The 22,390-nt window shown below is 43.0% G+C and overlaps 1 protein-coding gene across 3 annotated transcripts in view; it reads right to left on the minus strand.

Annotated features, from left to right (window-relative positions):
- The window catches only part of slc2a2 (solute carrier family 2 member 2), a 59,121-nt gene extending 37,925 nt beyond the window's left edge, over positions 1–21,196 (minus strand). For 2 of the 3 annotated variants that reach the window (XM_043702580.1, XM_043702579.1), the window contains exons 1-6: positions 21,095–21,196; positions 17,089–17,184; positions 9,129–9,322; positions 7,242–7,366; positions 5,395–5,510; positions 3,585–3,747 (exon numbers count right to left, since the gene is read on the minus strand). In XM_043702580.1, the coding sequence (XP_043558515.1) occupies positions 3,585–3,747; positions 5,395–5,510; positions 7,242–7,366; positions 9,129–9,322; positions 17,089–17,184; positions 21,095–21,130 (730 nt within the window). In that variant the 5' untranslated portion in view covers positions 21,131–21,196. Of the gene's footprint in view, positions 1–3,584; positions 3,748–5,394; positions 5,511–7,241; positions 7,367–9,128; positions 9,323–17,088; positions 17,185–19,324; positions 19,424–21,094 lie in introns of those variants that run through there. The other variant, XM_043702581.1, reaches the window with a different exon arrangement.
- Between the last annotated feature and the right edge of the window lie 1,194 nt (positions 21,197–22,390).

Consider the following 22,390-nt stretch of genomic DNA (forward strand, 5'->3'; position numbering starts at 1 on the left):
CACCTCACATTTACCTGAATTAAACTCCATTTGCCGCTTCTCAGCCCATTGGCCCATCTGGTCCAGATCCTGTTGCAATCTGAGGTAACCCTCTTCGCTGTCTACTACACCTCCAATTTTGGTGTCATCTGCAAACTTACTGACTGTACCTCTTATGCTCGCATCCAAATCATTTATGTAAATGACAAAAAGTAAAGGGCCCAGCACCAATCCTTGTGGCACTCCACTGGTCACAGGCCTCCAGTCTGAAAAACAACCGTCAACCACCACCCTCCGTCCTCTACCTTTTAGCCAGTTCTGTATCCAAATGGCTAGTTCTCCCTTTATTCCATGAGTTCTGACCTTGCTAATCAGTCTCCTATGAGGAACCTTGTCGAACGCCTTACTGAAGTCCATATAGATTACATCTACTGCTCTGCCCTAATCAATCTTCTTTGTTACTTCTTCAAAAAACTCAATCAAGTTTGTGAGACATGATTTCCCACGCACAAAGCCATGTTGACTATCCTGAATCAGTCCTTGCCTTTCCAAATACATGTACATCCTGTCCCTCAGGATTCCCTCCAACAATTTGCCCACCACGTTTGTTGCCATTCCTGTTACAGAGTTAGAAACTTAGAACTTCTCAATTAGAAAAGCAGTGAGGGGAAATCTTGTGTCTGCAGTATCTCTTCCATTCTAGTGTGCGAGTTCATAAAAGCCTCTCTCAGTATATAACCAGCTCTCCCTGGGGTGAATAATGGTCACTCTCATTGAAGAAGAATTCTGTCAGACTTTTGCTCGCCTTAATTACACAGTGGGAGTGCTGCTTTTTGGATGAACTCTGTTGCTAGTTGAGGCTGGGCAGGGGAGTTCGCCCTATTGTCCTCACTGTCCTCATTAATATTAATCGCTCAGTCAAATAGTGTCATTACTCTATTGCTTTTCATGGGAGTTTGCTGTGCAAAAGCTGTTCGCTCCATTTACTGCATTACTGACATCACTCTGAAAAGTATTTATTCAATTGCAAAGTGATTTGGGATGTTATGACGTGTTGAAAGTTAAATGCAAGTCTTTTATTTTGTTTTAACAGCACCTTAGCAGGCGCACCCAAACAGAAAGACATAAAGAGACACATAGAAATTCATCTGTACACGCAACTAACTGCCAAATTAAACAATCATTTGCCCCACCTCTGCTCTGCCTTTGACAAGCCCCTGCACTCAGCCAATCTGAGCTGAGAACACAGCTAGTGATTAATCTCAAACACTGAAGGATGATTGCTACAATACCTCACCTCATTCAACCCGGATTCTTGCCACTTCCCAGCCTGAATTTACACTTATTAAATATATTTTTGTTTTGTGGAGAAATATTTTGTGCTAATAGATTCTTAGGGCTTGATTGCCATTGATAAATCATCGGCTGATGTTCTGATCATTGTTCCTGTCTGTCCAAGAACACTTGCTGACCCTCCCCTGCCTAAACCAATATGCTTGCCAGCATTTTCCCTCTCTTCCCAGATGTGGTGAGTCCCTAATGGGGGTTAGTTCGCTCAGTTGGCTGGTTGGCTCACAATGCAGAACAACACCATAGGCACATGTTCAATTCTTGCAGTTTTCATACAGGATTCTCCTTCCTAACCTCTCCCCTCACCTGAGGTACGGTGACCCTCAGGTTAAGCCACCACCCGTCATCACTCTTTAATGAGAGAATGAGGACCTTTGGCTGTATAATCCAATGGGAACCTGAAACTTCATTCAAATAACTTCCTGTCATTTCACTCAGATCATTTATTCCTTCACCTCACCTCCCAGGTCAAAGTCCAGCGCCTTTGGACAACACAGTCTGAGGCTTAAGAGTCACCTTTAACATTCAATTCACTTTATACTGCTAGTATTAAAAAAGAAAGCAGATATGTATATGCACATACACAAATACTTTCAAACAGACCAAAACTAAATGCCAAGTTGAACAATGTGTTGCCCCACCTCTGTCCAACCAGTAACACACCTCTGCGTTCAGCCAATCAGAGCTTAAAGTATGTCTGGTCAAACATGTCTGTTGATGAATCATAAACACTATCCTGTTACAGTAATGCATTCAACACTGTTATGTTGAAAGCACTCATTCAACCTGAATCCACGTCATCACCAATCCTTATTTACTGTTTCAAAGCAACACCCTTCTGTAGAAAAATATTTTAGGACGCTCAGGCAATACTTCAAGCAATTTGTCTGCATGATCCAGGCCTCCTATCAAAGCGTTCCTAATCCATCCAGTAAGTTCCTCCCCATCCATCCCTCTGGCTCCCCCAAGGGTATGTGCTCATGATGCTGTATGAGAGCCTGAAACTCTGTAAGGTCCTCATCCAAAAAAGCACCTTCTGAGTATCTTCCACCATGTAGGGCATCACATTTGAGACCCTCATCTCCCAGCATGACCAGCCACAAGGATGATCAAGCACATTTTTCAATGCATTTACATTGAGTAAAGAACTACAACAAAGGAAAACCTTGCACCAAAGACTCTCTAACATTGGCTGAAATCATATCTCTGGACAGAAAACAGTACTGGGCTTAACTTGGGTCAATGACCCAGAACCAGATCCTTTCCCATAGAAACACAAAAAATAGGAGCAAGAATCCATTTGAGCCTGCAGCACTCCTTCAGTACTGACCCTCTGACAGTGCAGCATTCCCTTAGAACTGACCCTCTGACAGTGCAGTTCTCCTTCAGTACTGACCCTCCGACAGTGCAACACTGCCTCAGTATTCACCCAATGACAGTGCAGCACTCCTTCAGTACTGACCCTCTGACAATGTAGCACTCCTTCAGTATTGACTCTCTGACAGTGCAGCACTCCCTCATTACTGACCCTCTGACAGTGGAGCACTCATTCAGTACCGACCCTCTGACAGTGCAGCACTCCATCAGTACTGACTCTCTGACTGTGCAGTACTCCCACAGTACTGACCTTCTGGCAGTGCAGCACACTCTTAGTACTGATCTTCCAACAGTGCAACACTCCCTCAGTACTGACCCTCTGACAGTCCAGCACTCCCTCAGTACTGATCCTCCAACAGCACAATGCTCCCTCAGTACTGACCCTCCAACAGTGCTGCACTGATCTTTTGACAGTACAGCACTCAGTATTAACCCTCAAAAAATGCAGCACTCCCTCAGTACTGATCTTTTGACAGTACAGCATTCAGTATTACCCCTCAAGAAGTGCGGCACTCCCTTTGTACTGACCATGTGACACTGCAGAACTCACTCAGCCCTGGCCCCCTGATAATGAAGTGCTCCCTCAGTACTGACATTTCAACAGTGCAGAACTCCCTGAGTACCAATGTGCTAATAGTGCAGTACTCCCTCAGGACTGACCCTCTGACTGTGCAGCACTCCTTTAGTACTGACCCTCTGACTGTGCAGCAATCCTTCAGTACTGACCCTCTGACTGTAAAGTGCTCCCACAGTACTGATTGTGTGATAGTTCTGCACTCCCACAGTACTGACCCTCCGACCATGCAACACTCCCTCAGTACTGACCCCTGGGCAGTGCCATAGTCCTTCGGTATGACCCTGCGCTCCTATTCACTCACTTTTCCTTGCTGCATCTTCTCTTCCAAGTTTTATGTAGAGGTAGCGAGGACTTTCAGGACAGAAGGGTAGCAGGATGGTCTGTAGAAGGGCTGGCACACCTGAAAGGCCAAGAATTGCAGGCCACAACCGATCATTACCTAGCAGGAACGATAAGCCAAACACCTACAAGAATGGAAAATAATGAAATTCACTTTAATTCCTGTTGTGCTTTTGTAAATGTTGCCTTTCTCTTTTTATTTCCCTGCATTTTGTTTGTGGACTGACAAGGGGAAAGAACTGTTTGAAAGTAAGTAACCTGGCACTCATTTTTAAGCAGCTGCTGGCGATGGGTGAGGTGGTTAAGTACAAATGGAGATTAAATTGCAGCAAGTAGCTGATTGGTGTGTGGACTAGTGACTAGTTATCCATCCCAAATGCCTTCTGCTTTCCTTTCTGGTTCTCAACTAGCTTAACAGCTTGGGGCGATGAATAAGACAGAAAGAACCATCAGATACCCACATCCCTCATGTGAATAAAATAAAGTTATGATCCTCTTATCTCAACCAAGTCAAGCAGGAATGGCCGTGTTCCATCCCAGCACTCTGTTTACTCAGTCTTTGGTAAACTAGGAACTAAGACAATCAGCCACAGCATCATTAGCAATAGTGAATGAATAGCAGAAATCCAAATGCTAATCCAGGGGAGTTTTCCTCAGTATGTAGGGCTAATACTTTATACTCAAATAACCTCGCAAATCAAAATCAACAAAAGTTGGTTTTGCCAATGGCACCCATTCTTAAAAGAATGAAGTAACGCTAATAATATCTTTAAAAAAAGCTCAAGTCCCTCCACATATCCGCATTGACTCTGCTTAATCACATTATGGTTTTCTAAGTGCCTTGTTACCACATCCTTAATAAATTATTTTAAAGTTTAGTCATCGTTATCATTTAGGAAATACATTTGCCAATTTGTGTGCAGAAATCCCCCACAAATCGTAAGGTGATCATCACCAGGTCATCTGTCATTTCTTAAGAGGTTGTTCAAGGGATAAGTATGAGCCCAGAATTCCCTTGGAATTGGAACTAGCTGATTGTTTTACCACCCAATGTACCGCTAGCTGAGTGAACAGATGCCGCGATGGTAACTGGGATGTTCCTTCATTGTGTACAGGTTAGGTAATTCATTCCACCCTCAGCCGTGACATTGCACCCAACGCCGTCTTTATCACAACTTCACCATGCACCTCCCTCCCAAAAACACACACTTCAGAACATGCCACTCAATGTACCGCTGGCTGAGTGAACAGATGCTGCGATGGTAACTGGGATGTTCCTTCATTATGTATAGGTTAGGTAATTCATTCCACCCTCAGCCGTGACATTGCACCCAATGCTGTCTTTATCACAACTTCACCATGCACCTCCCTCCCAAAAACACACACTTCAGAACATGCCAGACGGTTAGCCCTTACAGATCAATTCAACTGTGGGACAATTGGCTCAGCCTGAATGGTCTCCTTTTGTGTTGCCCTAGTCAATGATTATTCAATAATTCAAAATGTAACAGTATGTGAAGGCATCTTCACTACAGGCAGTTACACCATCGCCTTCTCAAGGGTCAACAAAGGAATGGCAATGTCAGTAACACCCAAGCCATGACAGGAAATAAGGCAAAATAAAATATAATGCTTTGTTTGTAACATTGAGCAGTCTCACATCTGTGGCAATGATAGCTTTGAATTGAGAGAACTGGTTGATCAATTTTGATAAAGGTTACTTTTCCGGCTCAAATCTCACTGCATGCACAAAGCTTCTTGAAATGCTTTACCTGGCTGAGGAGGATACCCGTGACAATGGCTAATTGATGCATGGTGCCCAGTGCCCCTCGCAAACTGGTGGGTGAGATCTCTCCGACATACATGGGTACCAATCCTGAAGACAGCCCTGAATGAGTTAAAAAAGAGTTTGATTAGTTTTTGAAGAAGCATTTAAAGAACAATGGCACCCAAAGTTAAAGAATTCCCTTGATGAAATCTGCGCTAAAATCAACATCAACAAGATTCAAGTGTCAACTTATTGCTCCAATAATATGTCTCAGTCAGACATGTCTGTTGGTTGCTAAGGAATCTTGAAGAGAAATGTACTCTTTTTTTTAATAAAGTCTTCTCTTGCCCACCTTTCCTGAGTGCAGAGTAAGGTATCTAATGTCCAAGATATAACACAAGCATTGTATTTTAGACACCTGCTATGCAAAATCTCTGGATTTTATTTTCACTGATGTATAGAAATGAAAATCTGAGGTTTTAGTGAATTGGCAACATCCCAGTTCTTACCAAAAGGCTCAGCTTGAATTGTGTGACAGGGTTAATGTGGATAGGTCATTTCTCCTGGCTAGTGAAGATAAAAACAAGGAGCATGGTCTTAATATAAGGGACAGGTTCTTTAAGACTGAGGTAAAGAGAAGTTTCTTTCAATCATAGGGTGGTGAATCTTTGGAATTCTCTACCCCAAAGAAATGTGGAGGCAATCATTCAGTTTATTGCAGATAGAAATCAATAGATTTACAGTCATAGAGTCATGGAATGGTGCAGCACAGAAACAAACCCGTTGGTCCAACTCGTCCATGCTGACCAGATATCCTGAATTAATCTAGTCCCATCTGCCAGCACTGGGCCCATATCCCTCTAAACGCTTCCTAATCATATACCCATCCAGATGCCTTGTACCAGACTCCACCACTTCCTCTGGCAGCTCATTCCATATATGCACAACACTCTGTGTGAAATAATTGTCCTCCTCACCTTAAACCCACGGCCTCGAGTTTTGGACTCCCCTACCCTGGGGAAACACCTTGCCTATCACCCTATTCATGCCCCTCATGATTTTATAAACCTCTATAAGGTCACCTCTCAGCCTCCAAAGCTCCAGGGAAAATATCCTCAGCCTATTCAGTCTCTCCCTATAGCTCAAGCCCTTCAAACCCAGCAACATCCTTGCAAATCTTTTCTGTGCCTTTTCATATTTAAAAACATTTTTCCTATGGCATGGAGAATTGAATTCAATCTTCCAAAAATGGCATATCCAATGTCCTATACAGCTGCAATATGACATCCCAACTCCTATACTCAATACACTGACCAATAAAGACAAGCGTACAAAATACCTTCTTCACTACCCTGTCCACCTGCGATTTGACCTTCAGGGATCTATGAACATGCATGCCAAAGTCTCTTTGTTCGGCAACACTCCCCAGTATCCAGATTTATGGATACTCATGACATCAAGGAATATGGAAATAGTGCAGGAAAATGCCATAGCGGTCAATGGTCATTTCTGATCCAATTGAATGGTTGAATGGCCTACTCCTGTTCCAGCTGCCCACCTTGACACTTAAGAAATCTGCAGACAGAAAACATTTCCCCTTAATTCTCAATAGGGTTTGGCACAGTTTAATCCTTAAGCTTTTCATTTCTGTAAAAGCCAGTTTACTTAATTCGGCTCAAGGTTATAAAATAAAATGTCACAACGCCAGAGTGACTTGACACTTCCTCTAGATCCACAGCAAGTTCTCCTTATATCCAAATGGAAGTTATCAAGAAATTTTCAAAGCTCATTCAAAAATTTGTAAGGTTGCGAGCCACATTAGAAAAATCATTCAAAATATTGATACTTTACCGCAGTAAATTCCAGTGATAGCCCGTCCTGTAATGATGAGGATGTGCGATGGGCCAAATTTGGCCAATCCCATGAGAAGGGCACCAACTATTGCAAGGATATTTATAGCTAACATAGACTTCAGTCTAGGAAAAGAATCAAATGTTAATGTTATTTCTTTGAATATAATCCTATTCAAACATCCCACTTGCAGAGAGATACTTACAGCCCAGTTCATGTAATGAGGCTGGTTGTCCAAGTTCAGTTCTAAGGGCTTTCATAGAACCATCAATGCAAGGCTATTTGGCCCATTCTGCCTATGCTTAAAAAGCTATCAAACTGGTTTCAATTCCCCATTCTATCCCCATAGCCCCAATAAACATTTTCATTGAATCTGTTCCCATCATGCAGGTGTTCAAGACAACAACTGGCTGCCTGAAAAACATCCTCAATTTCTGTCTTGTTTCATTTTGCGGCTTATCTTAAATCTGTGCCCCTCTGGCTACCAGCCTTCCTGTCACAAGAAGCAATTTGTCCTTAATTACTCAATTAAATCACAAAAATTATTTTGAACATCTCTATTAAATCTTTCCTTGAGAGAGGTCTAACTGTCAGGAAACACAATGCAATAAGACAAGTTGGACAAGAAATTGTTATGAGCTGATGCTACTTTTTGAGGGTTGACAGGATGCAGAGCTAGACTGAGAAGTGGCAGATGGAGTTCAAACTGGAAAAGGGTGAAGTGATTCATTTTGGAAGATCGAATTGGAATGCAGCTTACAGGGTTAAAGGCAGGATTCTTGGCAGTGTGGAGGAATAGAGGGATCTTGGGATCCATGTCCATGGATCCCTCAAAGTTGCCAGCCAAGTTGATAGGGTTGTTAAGAACGCGTATGGTGTGTTGGCTTTCATTAGCGGGGGACTGAGTTTAAGAGCCGCAAGGTCATGCTGCAGCTCTCTAGAGCCCTGTTTAGACCACACTTGAAATATTGTGTTCAGTTCTGGTTGCCTCATTATAGGAAAGATGTTGAAGCTTTAAAGTGGGTGCAGCGAAGATTTAGCAGGATGCAACCTGGAGTGGAGAGCACGTCTTATGAAGAAAGGTTGAGGGAGCGAGGGCTTTACTCATTGGAGTGATGAAGGATGAGACGTGACTTGATAGAGGTATACAAGGTGATGAGAGGCATAGATAGCGTGAATAGTCAGAGAATTTTTCCCAGGGTGGAAATGGCTATCATGAGGGACATAATTTTAACATGATTGGAGGAAGGTTTAGGGGAGATGCCAGAAATAGGTTCTTTACACTGAGATTGGTGGGTACATGGAATGCACTGTCACCTGTGGTAGTAGAATCAGTTACACTAGGGACATTTAAGCGACTTTTGGACAGGCACATTGATGATAGTAAAATGAAGGGTATGCAGTTTATTTTGATCTTAGAGTAGGATAAAAGGTCGGCAAAACATCGAGTGGTGAAGAGCCTGTTCTGTGCTGTACTGTTCTATGTTCTAAGGTCGAGCAATAAATGCTAGCTGAGCTAGCAATGCTGACATGCCATGAATAAATAAGTGAAAATAAAACCTTGCATTTTTCACAAAGTAACCAAGGCAATGGGTGTTGGCTATTCATCTGTAGAAACATCCAGTCAAACTCAACCCTTGACCTGCTCATTCTCTAATAAAGCTCAATAATGATGAACTCAAAAGGGGACTTTCACCTCTTCACTCATTCGTATGCGCTTAAGGTGAATTGACTATCCATTTTGAAAATATGACATCATTTTAGGTGTTCCCATCTCTGGGAGCATGGGGAATTTAAGGAAGAGAGCAAAAATTATAGTTGATCTTGTTCAGTTAAAAATTGCCTAAATATTCTGAGCTTCAATGGTGACTTAATTAAAATTCATACCTGCCCAACCTGTCTGCTAGACATCCAACAAAAAATGAAGAAAACATTCCACCGATACAGAAGATGGAGACAGAAACAGTCCAATAAATGATGATTCTGCGATCTTTGATAGGGTTGGGTGATTGTGTGAGATTGGTGGCCATTGTCTCATTCTGGTCAATGTTGAGGATGTGAGCATAATGTTTCTCAATAATCTGCAAAGAATTAGAAAGCCACATTGAGGGGTATTATTTTCTTTTCATTTACACCTCCTCCAGAACCACCTCCTTTTTGCTTACTAATTCCATTACCATCACCTTTTGCATCAACCTCTTTACAGAATCACAGTATTTTTGTGGTGCAGAAGGAGGCTATTCGGCCCATTGCATCTGGTTTGGCTCTTCAAATGAGCTTAATGACTTTGTGTCATTCTCCTGCCTTTCCCCCACTCCTTTGCATATTATTTCTAATTAAATTACCAATCATTCTTGAATGCCTCATTGAAATCTGACTCCATCGCACTTCTTGGCCATGCATTCTAGACCCTAACCACTCGTGTGAAAAGTCTTTCCTCACCTCACACTTGCTTCTTTTGCAAATCACTTTAAGTCTCCCTCAGCTATCCCTCTTCCCAACCAGATCTTCCTTTTGTTCTTTCTTCCCCCCACTTCCTTTTGTAACCTCTGTATTTGCTCAATACTTGTACATCTCTAACTTTACCCAATTCTGACAAATGTTCATCAATGTGATCCATTAACTCTGTTTTCTTTTCCTCAGAAGCTGAGGGTGTTTTTATTTTATATTTGTATTTTATCTGAGAGCTACCATTAGCCTTTTGCGTATCGTAGCTCCTCAATCATTGACTCTTCTTATTTTCTGATCTGGGGACATGGGTTGGGGGAGCATTGTGTCCTTTCTTATTACAAAGTTTGTAGTTGATGCTTCTTGATTTGACTTGCATCATTTTTAATGCTGCAGCTCACTAAGCTTTGCTCAGGAACACCTCCAAACCTGTCACTTCCACTGACATAGAAAAAGGAAATATCGTCATTTCTGAGTTCCCCTGAAAGTCACATATGCGATTCCAATTTAGGTATACATTACTAATTCTTTTACTAATACCCAGTAAACCTCCTGGAATTCCATCCCGAACAAAATAGTGACAGAACACATTCCCAACCCTACACCTGACTACACACGACTGCAATTTTTTTTAAATTTCAAAAATATACTTTATTCATCTTTGTGTATATACATAGTAACAAATGCATTCAGTTCTCTGCAGTAGCAAATCAAAGAAACAAAAAGAAAATTGGAGTTTGACTCTATCCAAACAAGCTAAAGACATCTCTTACACATACAAGACTATATTTACATGCATTTGTGGCACTAGCAGGGTCCATTCACTGAAACTCCCATTTAACTTCAGCAAAATACCTCAGATAGTGCAATAGTTCAGGAAGAAAGTTCATTATCTCTTCAGAGTGAACTAAGGACGGACAGTAATTGTTGGCCTTGCAAGTTGTGCCTAAACACTTACAAATTGTGCTGACTTATTTTGATCATAATACTCCTTATCACTAGAGAACTAAATTGAAGAAAGAAAGGCCTCGTATTTAAATAGTGTCTTCACCACCTCAGTGTTTCTCGGATAATGAACTGTATGTTTTGAAGCCACTGTTATAATGAAACCAGGTTCTGCAAACAGCAATAAAATAAAGACCACTCGATCTATTTTCCTGATGGGCTGAGTAATAGATATTGGGTCAGGACATCGGGGAGAACATTCCTGTTCTTCTTCTTAATAATATTGCTCTGAATTGTTTTGACATGTTTTTGTGCTGGACTCACCAATTCTCTTGGATGGCTCACAGTTTCACCTTCAGTAATTTCAATATCAGTAGTGATGCATTACATTCTCTATAAGTTCACAAGAGACAGAATTCCATTGGATCAGTGGAGGTGGAATATTAGTGTCAAAGGAAGCTATGCAATTGCTAAACCTATAGAAAGCAAATCTTAGCAGGACTTATGCACCTAATGGTAAAGTCCTAGGGAGTGTTGCTGAACAAAGAGATCTTGAAGGTGCAGGTTCATAGCTTCCTGAAAGTAGAGTGCAGGTAGATAGGATAGTGAAGAAGACGTTTGGTATGCTTTCCTTTACTGGTACAGCATTGAGTACAGGAGTTAGGAGGTCATGTTGCAGCTGTACAGGACATTGGTTAGGCCACTTTTTGAATATTGCGGAAGGATGTTGTGAAACACGAAAGAGTTCAGAAAAGATTTACAAGGATGTTGCCAGGGTTGCAGGATTTGAACTATAGGGAGAGGTTGAGTAGGCTGGGGCTGTTTTCCCTAGAGTGTCAGAAGCTGAGGGGTGACCTTGTATAGGTTTATAAAAATAATGAGGAGCATGGATAGGATAAATAGACAAAGTCTTTTCCCTGGGGTGGGGAAGTCCAGAACTAGAGGGCATAGGTTTAGGGTGAGAGGGGAAAGATATAAAAGAGACCTAAGGGGCAACTTTTTCATGCAGAGGGTGGTACGTGCATGGAATGAGTTGCCAGAGGAAGTGGTGCAGGCTAGTGCAACTGCAACATTTAAAAGGCATCTGGATGGGTACATGAATAGGAAGGGTTTGGAGGGATATGGGCCGGGTGCTGGCAAGTGGGACCAGATTGGGTTGGGATATCTGGTCAGCATGGACTAGTTGAACTAAAGGGTCTGTTTCCGTGCTGTACATCTCTCTGAGTCTATGACTCTATATCAAACCTAACTTGCTGCAGGGTGAACCTAACTTGTTATTACTGCCCAGGTATGATTCAGATTGTGATTAAAAGAATTGCTGGCAGCAATGAAGTATCTTTCAGTAACTCCAGTTCTTGGAGTTCAATAGCTGGTGGAACGCGTAAAACTGCAGAAAACTGAATCACTTCAAAAATAATTCTATTTTCCAGGCAAAAGAATCCCAGAAAGGAATCCAGCAGCCCATCTACAAGATCTTATATCAATCACTGGCATAGAACTGAAGAAGCTAAGGGAGGGAAACAGGGGCAATGGAAATGTTAAATCAATCAACTAGGGAGTCATAAATCTGAGAGACACAGGAAATGGGGAATTGAAGCCTGAGAGAGAAAAATGAGGGATTTATCACTGTTAGAAATACAGGTCTCTTTCAGAATCTATCAGAAGAGCTCCAGAGCTAACTGAGATCAAATATCGCTTTTTGGACTTTGTTAAGACCTGGGTAATTGGCATTGTGGGGTTGGAGTGTATTATCTCCCCCTCCAATATTATTTTGATTTAGTTCTCTCCCTTGTCCTCCTGCATTTTTTATTGTTTTTTGCTTTTGTTAAATTCTCCCCAGAGGGCAATATTAGTTATTTGGTTAGTTACATGATTGGGTGATTTACTGTCATGATTTATAAAATAAAACTTAAAAAAAAGCTGTGTTCTCAGGATCTGTGGTACATTGAAGGCACCCTACCTCTTCTACCACCCTATCACCTGTTCCATAGACATGTCAGTTCAGATTGGTTAAAAATAGCTAAAAAATAAAGCTGGGTTCTTTGTTCACAGCTATTATTGGCACCTGTTTTCAATCAAGGTCACTCCCTGGTTGGCATTCCCCTTGGGCACCATTGCCATTTGTTCTACTCGCTCATCCTCCAGTATGCCCCTTTGTCAACCATAACAAAAAAAGCTGTGTCCCATGGAGAGTTGGCTTCTAGACAGGGAAAGTGTCACGAATGAAAAGGTGGAAATGATTGTTTGTGCTACACTGTGGATTTACAATGGAACTTATAAACTCTTGAAAGTCATTTGCATAATTCAATGTTTGAATATTGGTCTGTTAAACAGGATTTGGTGTTTTTGAGAGCACAGAGTGAATTCACGAACCTCAGGGAGGGGTGTAAAGGATCAGGAGGTTGAAGCAGGGATATATGGAAACAAATGTCCGAGACATTATATGAGAAACTTAGGGACTCAGAGAGGGAAGCTGAAAACTGGGAGTTTCAACAATAGAATTAACATTTGGGATCATGAGGCCAAGTGACCTGGAGCCAAGAAACATTGAGGATTGTTGGAGAGGGAGAGGCCAGAATCGGAGAGAGTTGAGTATGCTTCACTGAGTGAGATATACTACCAAACACTACAATGGCTCACACGGTATTTGTCCATCACATTCATCTCTTGGATGATCTTTTGCTGCAAGAGCTACATTTTTCTCCTCATGACCAGCTGAAATCAAAGAACAAAGACAATAGGCACAGGCCCTTTGGCACGCCCCTTTGCCAATACATGATACCTTCCTAAACTAAAAAGCTTTTGCCTCTATGTCATCCGCATCCCTCAATTCCCTGCCTATATATGTATCTGACAAAATGCATCTTAAATTTTGCTACTGCATCTGCTTCTATCACCTAATCTGGCAGCATATTCCCGGCACTTATTGCTCTCTATGTAGAAAGTTTGCCTCTTACATCTCCTTTAAACTTTCTCCCTTTTATGTTAGATCTATGTCCCCTTGTAATTGATATTTCTAACCTGGAAAAAAGACTCTAACTATCCATACTATCCATGTCTCTCATAATTTTGTAAACTTCTACCAGCTTCCAAAGTTCAAGTGAAAACAATCAAGTTTGTCCTATCTCTCCTCATAAAACTACTACCTTCTAAACCAGCCAACCTTGTAATGTTTTTCTGTACTCTCTCCAAAGCTTCCACATCCATTTGGAACTGTAACCAATATTCCAAATGCGGCCTTACTAAACTTCTATATAGCTACATCATGACTTGCCAATATTTATACTCTATGCTCCAAGCAAAGAAGACAAGCATGTCATACACCTTTTGACCACTTGTATTACCACTTATAGGCAACTGTGGATCTGTACAAATGGATCCATCTGTATGTTAATGCTTCTAAGGGTTCTGCCATTTATTGTACAGTTCCTTCTTGTATTGGACATTCCCAAATGCATCAGTTTACATTTGTTCAGATTAAATTCCCATCTGCCATTTTGCTGCCCAAGTCTTCAGGCTATCTACATGCTGCTGCATTCTCTGGCAATCCTCCTTCCTAACCACAACTCCCCTAATCTTTGTGTCCTCTGCAACCTTACTAATCAGACCACCCACATTCTCCTCCAGATTATTTGTATATATTATAAACAACAGGGGTCCCAGCATTGGTCCTGCAAATCACTACTGGTCATAGATCTCAAGTCAGAAAAACACTCTTCCACTGCTACTCTATGTCTTTTTTTTTAATTTATTCATGGATGCGGGCATCACTGGCTAGGCCAGCATTTATTACCCATCCCCAATTGCCCAGAAGGCAGTTAAGAGTCAACATCGGAGTCATATGTAGATCAGACCAGATTAGATTGGCAGTTTTCTTCTGGCACATTAGTGAACCAGATGGTTTCTTCTAACAATCGACAATGGATTCATAGTCATCATTACCGTCTTAATTCCAGATTTTTACTAGATTCAAACTCCACCATCTGCCATTGCAGTAGTCGAACCCAAGCCTGCAGAGCCTTTCCTAGATCTCTGGATTAACAGCCTAATGGTAATGCCACTGGGCCATCATCACCTCTATCCAATTTACCACCTCACTGCAGATCCCATGTGACTTCACTTTCTGTATCAGCCTTCCATAAAGGACATTGTCAAAGGCCTTGCTAAAATCTATGTGAATGTGGTTGTAAAATAAAAACAGGACAACATAAAGAAAGCATTCTACAGCCAATCATGTACCTTTTTTTTGGAAACATAATCTCTGTGATAATACAGGAAACATGGTAACCATTTGTGCATAACAATTTCCCAGAAACAGCAATTAGATAATGATCAGGTAAACTGTTTAGGTGTTATTGCTGGAAGGATAACTATTGGCCAGAACATCTGACAGAATCTATCTGGTCCTCTTCAAAATTGAGTTGTGATACATTTTAAATTCACCTCAGAGAACGGGTACTTTAAATCTCTTGCTTGGGTGATTTAAACAAAGAAACAATGTTTCAGGATATCAGACTTGTATTTTAATACCGAGATGAGGAGAAATGCTTTTTCTCAAAGGGTCATTGGAGTGTGAATTCCCTGCCCTGGGGGATAGTGGAAGCTGCGTCTTTAAATTTGACAAGCAAGTCCAAGCTAATGGACACAGACAGGAAAGTGCAGTTGAGATCACCACCAAACCAGCCATGATCTTATTGAATGATGGATCAGGTTTGAAAGGTTGAATGGCTTACCTCTGTTACTATGTTTGGTTCTTTCTTGTGTTCCTGTGTTAGCCTTGATGCCAATCAGTTAGGTTTAATTAACTTATAAGAAAGAGACCAAAATGTGGGCTGATTTCAAGTAAATTAGTCACTAGACAACCTGTACACAAATCTTTCACAGTATCTAAACAACAAATAGGATTGGCACTCCTTACTTCATCCCCAAGTGATATTGGGACATGGCCAAAAGTCATAACCTCCATTTCAGTCTAATAAGAAAACCTCATGAATGTGAAATAAAAGCTCCCACATCTCTCATAAATAAAGATGTAGCTCAATGAATCTGTAGCTTGAGGATGAAATCTGAGCAAGCTTTCTAGTGTGGTACTGAAGGACTAGGCAAAAGTGAGGACTGTAGATGCTAGAAATCAGAGTCTAGATTAGAGTGGTGCTGGAAAAGCACAGCAGGTCAGGCAGCATCCGAGGAGCAGGAAAAATCAATGTTTTGGGCAAAAGGCCTTCATCAGGAGTGAAGGCAGGGAGCCTCCAGGGTGGAGAGATAACTGGGAGGGGCTGCTGCACTGTCCAGAGGGCAGTCTTTTGGCTGAGTTATTAAACTGAGGATCCCATCTTCCCTCTTGGTGACCATAAATGATCACACAACATTGCTCAAAGAATAAGAGACAACAGCCCAATTTTTAACTTTTCAAACTTGCTTTCAAATCCTCCTTGGCCACATTCTTCTGTTATTTCCTCCAGCCCACAATCTTCTGAGACCTTTTCCAATTCTAGCTTCTTGCTTATCTCTAACTTTTAACTCTTTTCCCACTGCTGTGCCTTCAGTCACCAGAATCCTGAGCTGTGGAATAAGGGGAAAAAGATGGCCTAGTGGTATTATCACTGAACTGTTAACCCAGAGACCTAGGTAATGTTCTGGAGGAGAAAGTGAGGTCTGCAGATGCTGGAGATCAAAGTTCACATACCCTACGAAGAGGTTCTGGTGTCCTGTGTTCAAATGCCACCATGACAGATGGTGGAATTTGAATTCAATAAATATCTGGAAGTGAAGAGTCTAATGCTGACCATGAATCCATTGTCAGTTGTCAGGAAAACCCCATCTGGTTCACTAATGTCCATCAGGGAAGGAAATTGTTGTCCTTACTCAGTCTCGTCTACATGTGACTGCAGATTGACAGCAATGTGGTTGACTTTTCACTGCCTTATGGACAATTAGAGATGGGCAATAAATGCTGCCTGGTCAGCGATGCCCACATCTTGTGAATGAATACAGAAAAAAAAGTCCTCCATAAACACCTTACTCCCCCACCTCACTACTTCTTGCTTTAACACAAGGTTTAAAATCTACCACCATGTCCAAGTGTTTGATCATCTATCCTAGTTGGTGGTTTGGTTGAAAATTTAGTTTGATAAAGCCCCTGTCAATCACTTTGAAATGTTTTACCAAATAAAAGGTGCAATGGAAATTGTTGTTGGTGTCCTGGCCAATATTTATCCTTCAACAAACATCAATTACAAAATAGGTGATCTGGTTATTACCACATTGCCATTTGTGGGAACATGAATTGGTGATCTCATTTACTGCACTTCAATAGTCAATACACTTCATTGGTTGCAAAGCGCTTGGAGATTCTGAGGTTCTGAAGGGTGCTACAGAAATGCAAGATTTTGCTTTCATAGGACAAGAGGCCAAGGGTGAAGCTGCCATTAAGTACACTGATGAGAAATCTTACCGCCTGGGGTGCATTGATGACACCGAGTCCATAACCAAATTGTAATGAGCCAAGCACTGCTGCAAAGACAGAGAGAAGCAGCAATCCTGTCACTTCCTGAAAGAAGATAATGAAAAACTCAACTTAGAAGTTCAACCAGTCATGAGAATCAATCATCAACAGGGTGATTACCAAAAGCACTTTTACATGACGGTAGGCATTGGAACAGAAATGAGGAATGAAGAAAAGGAATTGGGAGGTAAGATGAGGAATGAGGGAAGACAATAGGTAGAGGTGAAGAAATGAGCAGTGGGACAGGGAGGGAAGGAAGGGAATGAGGAGGGAGAGGAGACAGAATGGAACCAAAGCTAAGGAAAGAGGAACAAAAGGAAGGAATGGAAGGGATGGGGGGAGAGGACTGAGTGGAGGGATTGGCAGGTAAGGGGAGAAATGATTTGAGAGAATGGAAAAGGAGGGGTAGGGACAGGAGGGGGTATGAGGAAAAGGATTAGAAGCAAAGCTGAAGAATGATGGGAGGAACTAGCAGCAGAGGGAAGGAGTGAGGGATGGGATGGGAGGTAGGACTGAGGGGAGAGAATTGGAGGGAAGCGAACACTGAAGGAAGGGAGTTAGAAACAAGGGAAGGACTAAAGGTGGGAATGGAATGAAAGGGAAGGAAGCTTTGAGTTGTTTTCCAAATACTTGGAGACCCACGATGTTGTTGTGACACCAGCCTTGGCTGCTTCAGATCAGATTAAACAGGAAACTGAAATTTTCCAGGCACAGATCAAATCAATTGTTTGCTTATAGCTTTTGTTGATTGACAGAATCTACCTTGTAGTTACTTTAACATTTAAAAGGCACAGTGACATCAGCCGGGCAACAGAGCATGTGCGATGTTACTAACAACATCTCTCGTTAACTGTGCTGTAATCACTAATCCCAAATTCACGATGTTTAAATTATAGTTCTTAGGCTACCTGGTGAGACGTCATCACCACAGGGCCAGAGAATAAAGGAAACCTCCCCAGTCACCCACAAATACCTTCCTTTCCTCCAAGCACTGCTCATTGACCTCTGCAGGAGACATTAACACTTCCTAGCCCCACTGTCCACCAATACTGTCCGTTCAGGTAAAGATCAGGGACAGGTAATACCTCTGATACCCTTACCCTGTGGCCAAGGAGTAGACACTTGTGGACTATGTCAGCACTTTTGGTGTGGGAAGAAATCAGGAGATCATTAACAAAAAGCAAATTTTTAAACGTGGTCAACTGGTTGTGGACAGCTTTCAAAGAAATTATAACCTTCTAGGAATCAAAAATGCTGACAAGCCCGAGCCCAAACCTGCGAGTGTTCAATGATGTCTTTGTACTGTATATAAATACTCACACATTCCCCAGAGATCCCCTGTAAATATTGACATTAGACCCGAGATTCCTCGCAACTACGACTACATTCCCAGTGACCTCTTGAAAATCATACAATCCCGACAGTGTGGAAACAGACCAACAGGCATTCGAATATACACGGACCCTTGGCAGAGCATCCCACCCCTCTATCTCTACATTTCTTATGGCTAGAATCCTTAGCCTGCACACAAAGGGCAATCCGCCTAACTTACAAATTTTTAGATTGTGGGAAGAAACCAGAGCACCTGGAGGGAACCCACCCAAACATTGGGAGAATATCCGTGTGGAGTTTACACAGAAGCTCAAGGCTGGGAATCGAGCGCAGGTCAGTAGCGCTGTGAGGCAGTAGTGCTCACCACTGAGCTAGCCCGACACCCTAAACTGCTAGTACATTCCCTCGTGAGCCCTTGTAAACACTGACATTAGCCTCAGGACCCCCAGTAAATGCTGAAACATTCCCCAAAATCCCCTGGCAAATGCTGACATTGGCCCCAATAAATACTGGCACATTCCCAACATAACCCCTGTAAAAAAATTACCTCAGCTGCGCGATTCCCATTAAATCCTGATACATGCCCCAAAAATGCCTTGAAAATACTGACATACTGCCCGGAGAGCCCTGCAAGTACAGTCACACTCCGTACTGTCACAGTCCCCACGACTCCCTCCTGCAAACACTGACACAACTAATCGAACCTCTTATAAATGCTGACAGACTCCCCAGGGAGCCCTTGTAAATCTGGATACTCTCAGTAATTGTGTTTATTTGATTTTTTTTTAAACATGCAACTAAGTTGACTGTGTTTCGGAGTTTGTTGCACTGTCAGGAATGGGTTAATATTTACTGCTGATCTCAGTTAACCGGATCGATAGTTGCAGATGGTCCTCAAGGGCCACAGCTTCAAATTAAACGGCCGACTAGAAATCTCTCCGAATCTCCCTTGGTAATCATCACAATGAGCAAAGATCGTTTGATTGAACATAACTGGCAACATCCTGGATTACGAACCTATGATTAGTGAAATTCAGTTAAATTAATTTATTCCTTCCTTTCTTGTTAATGCTAACCAAGAGTTTTTGTTTTAACTAGATTTTTTTTTCTCTGCGTTTCCTGCTCTTGCAGATAGCACTTTGAAACCCACTTGACTCCGAATCAGAATGTCTTGTTGCAATCCATTGCAGGAATTTGAACAGGTAACAAACGTGGACATGCAGTGCCACACTAGGGGGATGTTACACTGTTGGCGAGTCAGTACTGAGGGAGTGCTGCACTGTCAGGGGGGCAGTATTGAGGGACTGCCGCGCTGTCAGAGGGTCAGTATTGAGGGAGTGCTGCACTGTCAGGGGGGCAGTACTGAGGGACTGCCGCGCTGTCAGAGGGTCAGTATTGAGGGAGTGCTGCACTGTTAGATGGGTCAATACTGGGGGAGTGCTGCACTGACAGAGGGCCAGTACTGAGGGAGTGCTGCACTGTTAGATGGGTCAGTACTGAGGGAGTGCTGCACTGTCAGAGGGTCAGTACTGAGGGAGTGCTGCATTGTTAGAAGGGTCAATACTGAGGGAGTGCAGCACTGACAGAGGGCCAGTACTGAGGGAGTGCTGCACTGCCGGAGGGTCATTACTGAGGGAGAGCTGCAGTGTCAGAGGGTCAGTACTGAGGGTACGCTGCATCGTCAGAGGGTTAGTAAGTGCTGCGGGAGGGCTGCACTGTCAGAGCGATAGTACTGAGGGAGTGCTGCACTGTCAGAGGGTCAGTACTGAGGGAGTGCTGCACTGTCAGAGGGTCAATACTGAGGGAGGTCTGCACTGTCATTGGGTCAGTAGTGAGGGAGTGCTGCACTGTCAGAGGGTCAGTACTGAGGGAGTGCTGCACTGTCAGAGGGTCAGTACTGAGGGAGTGCCGCACTGTCAGAGGGTCAGTACTGAGGGAGTGCCGCACTGTCAGAGGGTCAGTACTGAGGGAGTGCCGCACTGTCAGAGGGTCGGTGCTGAGGGAGCGCCGCACTGTCAGAGGAGTGTTTTTAGGTTTGTACTTGAGGCGCCGTTTGACCTCTGAGATGGATCTAAAGTCATCTCAGCCTCATTCGGTCCTGACTAAAAAAAACCTAAAGAACTGCCGATTTTTTTTTTGTAAAAGCTCAGCCGGTCTGGTGGCATCTGCGGAGTCACCGGACAGGAGAGGTTAACTCTGATTTCTCTGCACAGATGTTGCCAGACTTGCTGAGCTTTTCCAGCAACTTGTGTTTCTGTTTCATTATGTCCTGAGTCCAACACGTTGCTGTTCGCGCGAGCCACAAACTAGTTGCTGAGGTTCCTTCTCACCAACAATTACATTCCAACCCGTGAAAAAATACTTGATTTGACTCTGATGACTTGGCACATCCTGTACTCACGGAAGACGCTATAGAAATTCCAGGTCATTTCACAACAGGTGGGACGCTGTGATCCTCATCGAGTGAGTGTGTGTGTTTGAGAGAGACAGAACCGGCAAAACTTTCTGATCAGACTGAGTGCGGCTCAGTGAGGAATGGGACAGGTCCCGCATGTCCCCAGGAAAATTGAAACACGCCGGTATCCCGGGCTCGGTACTAATGGTATCTCTCACTGGCTCTTACCTTTCCCGATCGGCTGTCTGCGCTGATCTTCCCCATCCCTGGTGCGGAATTCCAAGTGATAAAAGTACCTGAGAGCGAAGCTAACACTGGCACCTGGATCCTCCCTATTTAACTGACGTCCGCTTTCACATGTTAAAGGGGCAGACCTATGAACCTTATCGATGTATGTGTGTTATGTGTCAGCCTATGGGAAAGTCAGTGAGAGTTTGAGAGAGGGTCTGAGTTTGCCTATCAGAGTGTGCTCGTGTGCACCTATGACCAGCGGGTTGGAGTCAGGAGCAGAGGTGACAAGGAAGGGGAAATGTTTAAACGATCATGTTCCATTTAACAGAGTTCAGGCAGATCAGTGGCAAAGTTGCGAATGGCAACGACAGAGCCATTGAGAAAATCACACCCTCAATGATTTCCTTCGAGGGTAATCATGAGGGGAATGCGGGAGTGGTTAATAAGGGCAGTTAGGGGCAGGGGTAATATGAGAAGTGGTAGAGTGGGTAGTAATGACAGAGTAATGGGGCATATGGGTGAGTGAGTATTGAGGGAAATAGGGGACTGGGAAAGGGTGAGTGGGGTCATGGATAATGAGGGTAGTGGGACATTGGGTATCAAGAAGAGGAGGCCCAGAGTGGCTGGTTCATCACATCTTATAATAGAATCCCATGATGTTGAAGCAGGCCATTCAGCCCATCAAGTCCACACTGACCCTTCAAAGAGCATCCTACCCAGATACACCCCAACCACGCACCCCCCATAACTAATCCACCCAGCCTGTATGTCCCTGGACACAATTTCGCATGACCAATCTACCTAACCGGTACATCTTTGGGCACTGGGAGGAAACTGGAGCTACCTGAAGGAAATTCACGCAGACACAGGGAAAAGGTGTAGACCTCACCCAGACATTCGCCTGAGGGTGGAATCAAAAGCAGGTCCCTTGTGTTGTGAGGCAGTAATGCTAACCACTGAGCCACCATGCTGACTTATTGATTAAAAGCAACAGCTAACAGCAACAGAGGGAAAATAAATTGGCTTTCTTTGGGTTTTATGTGGTTCTCACTGCAGAGAAGAACAAACCTCCTCCCTCTCTGTGGGTGCTGAAGCATCTGGCTATCTCATTCTTAGCCAAACTGTTCATCCATGTGGGAGCCAATTGCAGAGAAGTTGGCAAGTGAGCTGTTGTCATTGACACTGACCAATCAGCTAGTTGTTGCTAACCGAGTCTCTCTTTGTACAAAACTTCCGGCTCCAGTTCATCTGTAGTAACCTCTCCCAACGCTTGAACAAGCCTCATTGTAAATG

Source organism: Chiloscyllium plagiosum, chromosome 13, assembly GCF_004010195.1.
Source record: "Chiloscyllium plagiosum isolate BGI_BamShark_2017 chromosome 13, ASM401019v2, whole genome shotgun sequence".
NCBI lineage: Eukaryota > Metazoa > Chordata > Chondrichthyes > Orectolobiformes > Hemiscylliidae > Chiloscyllium > Chiloscyllium plagiosum.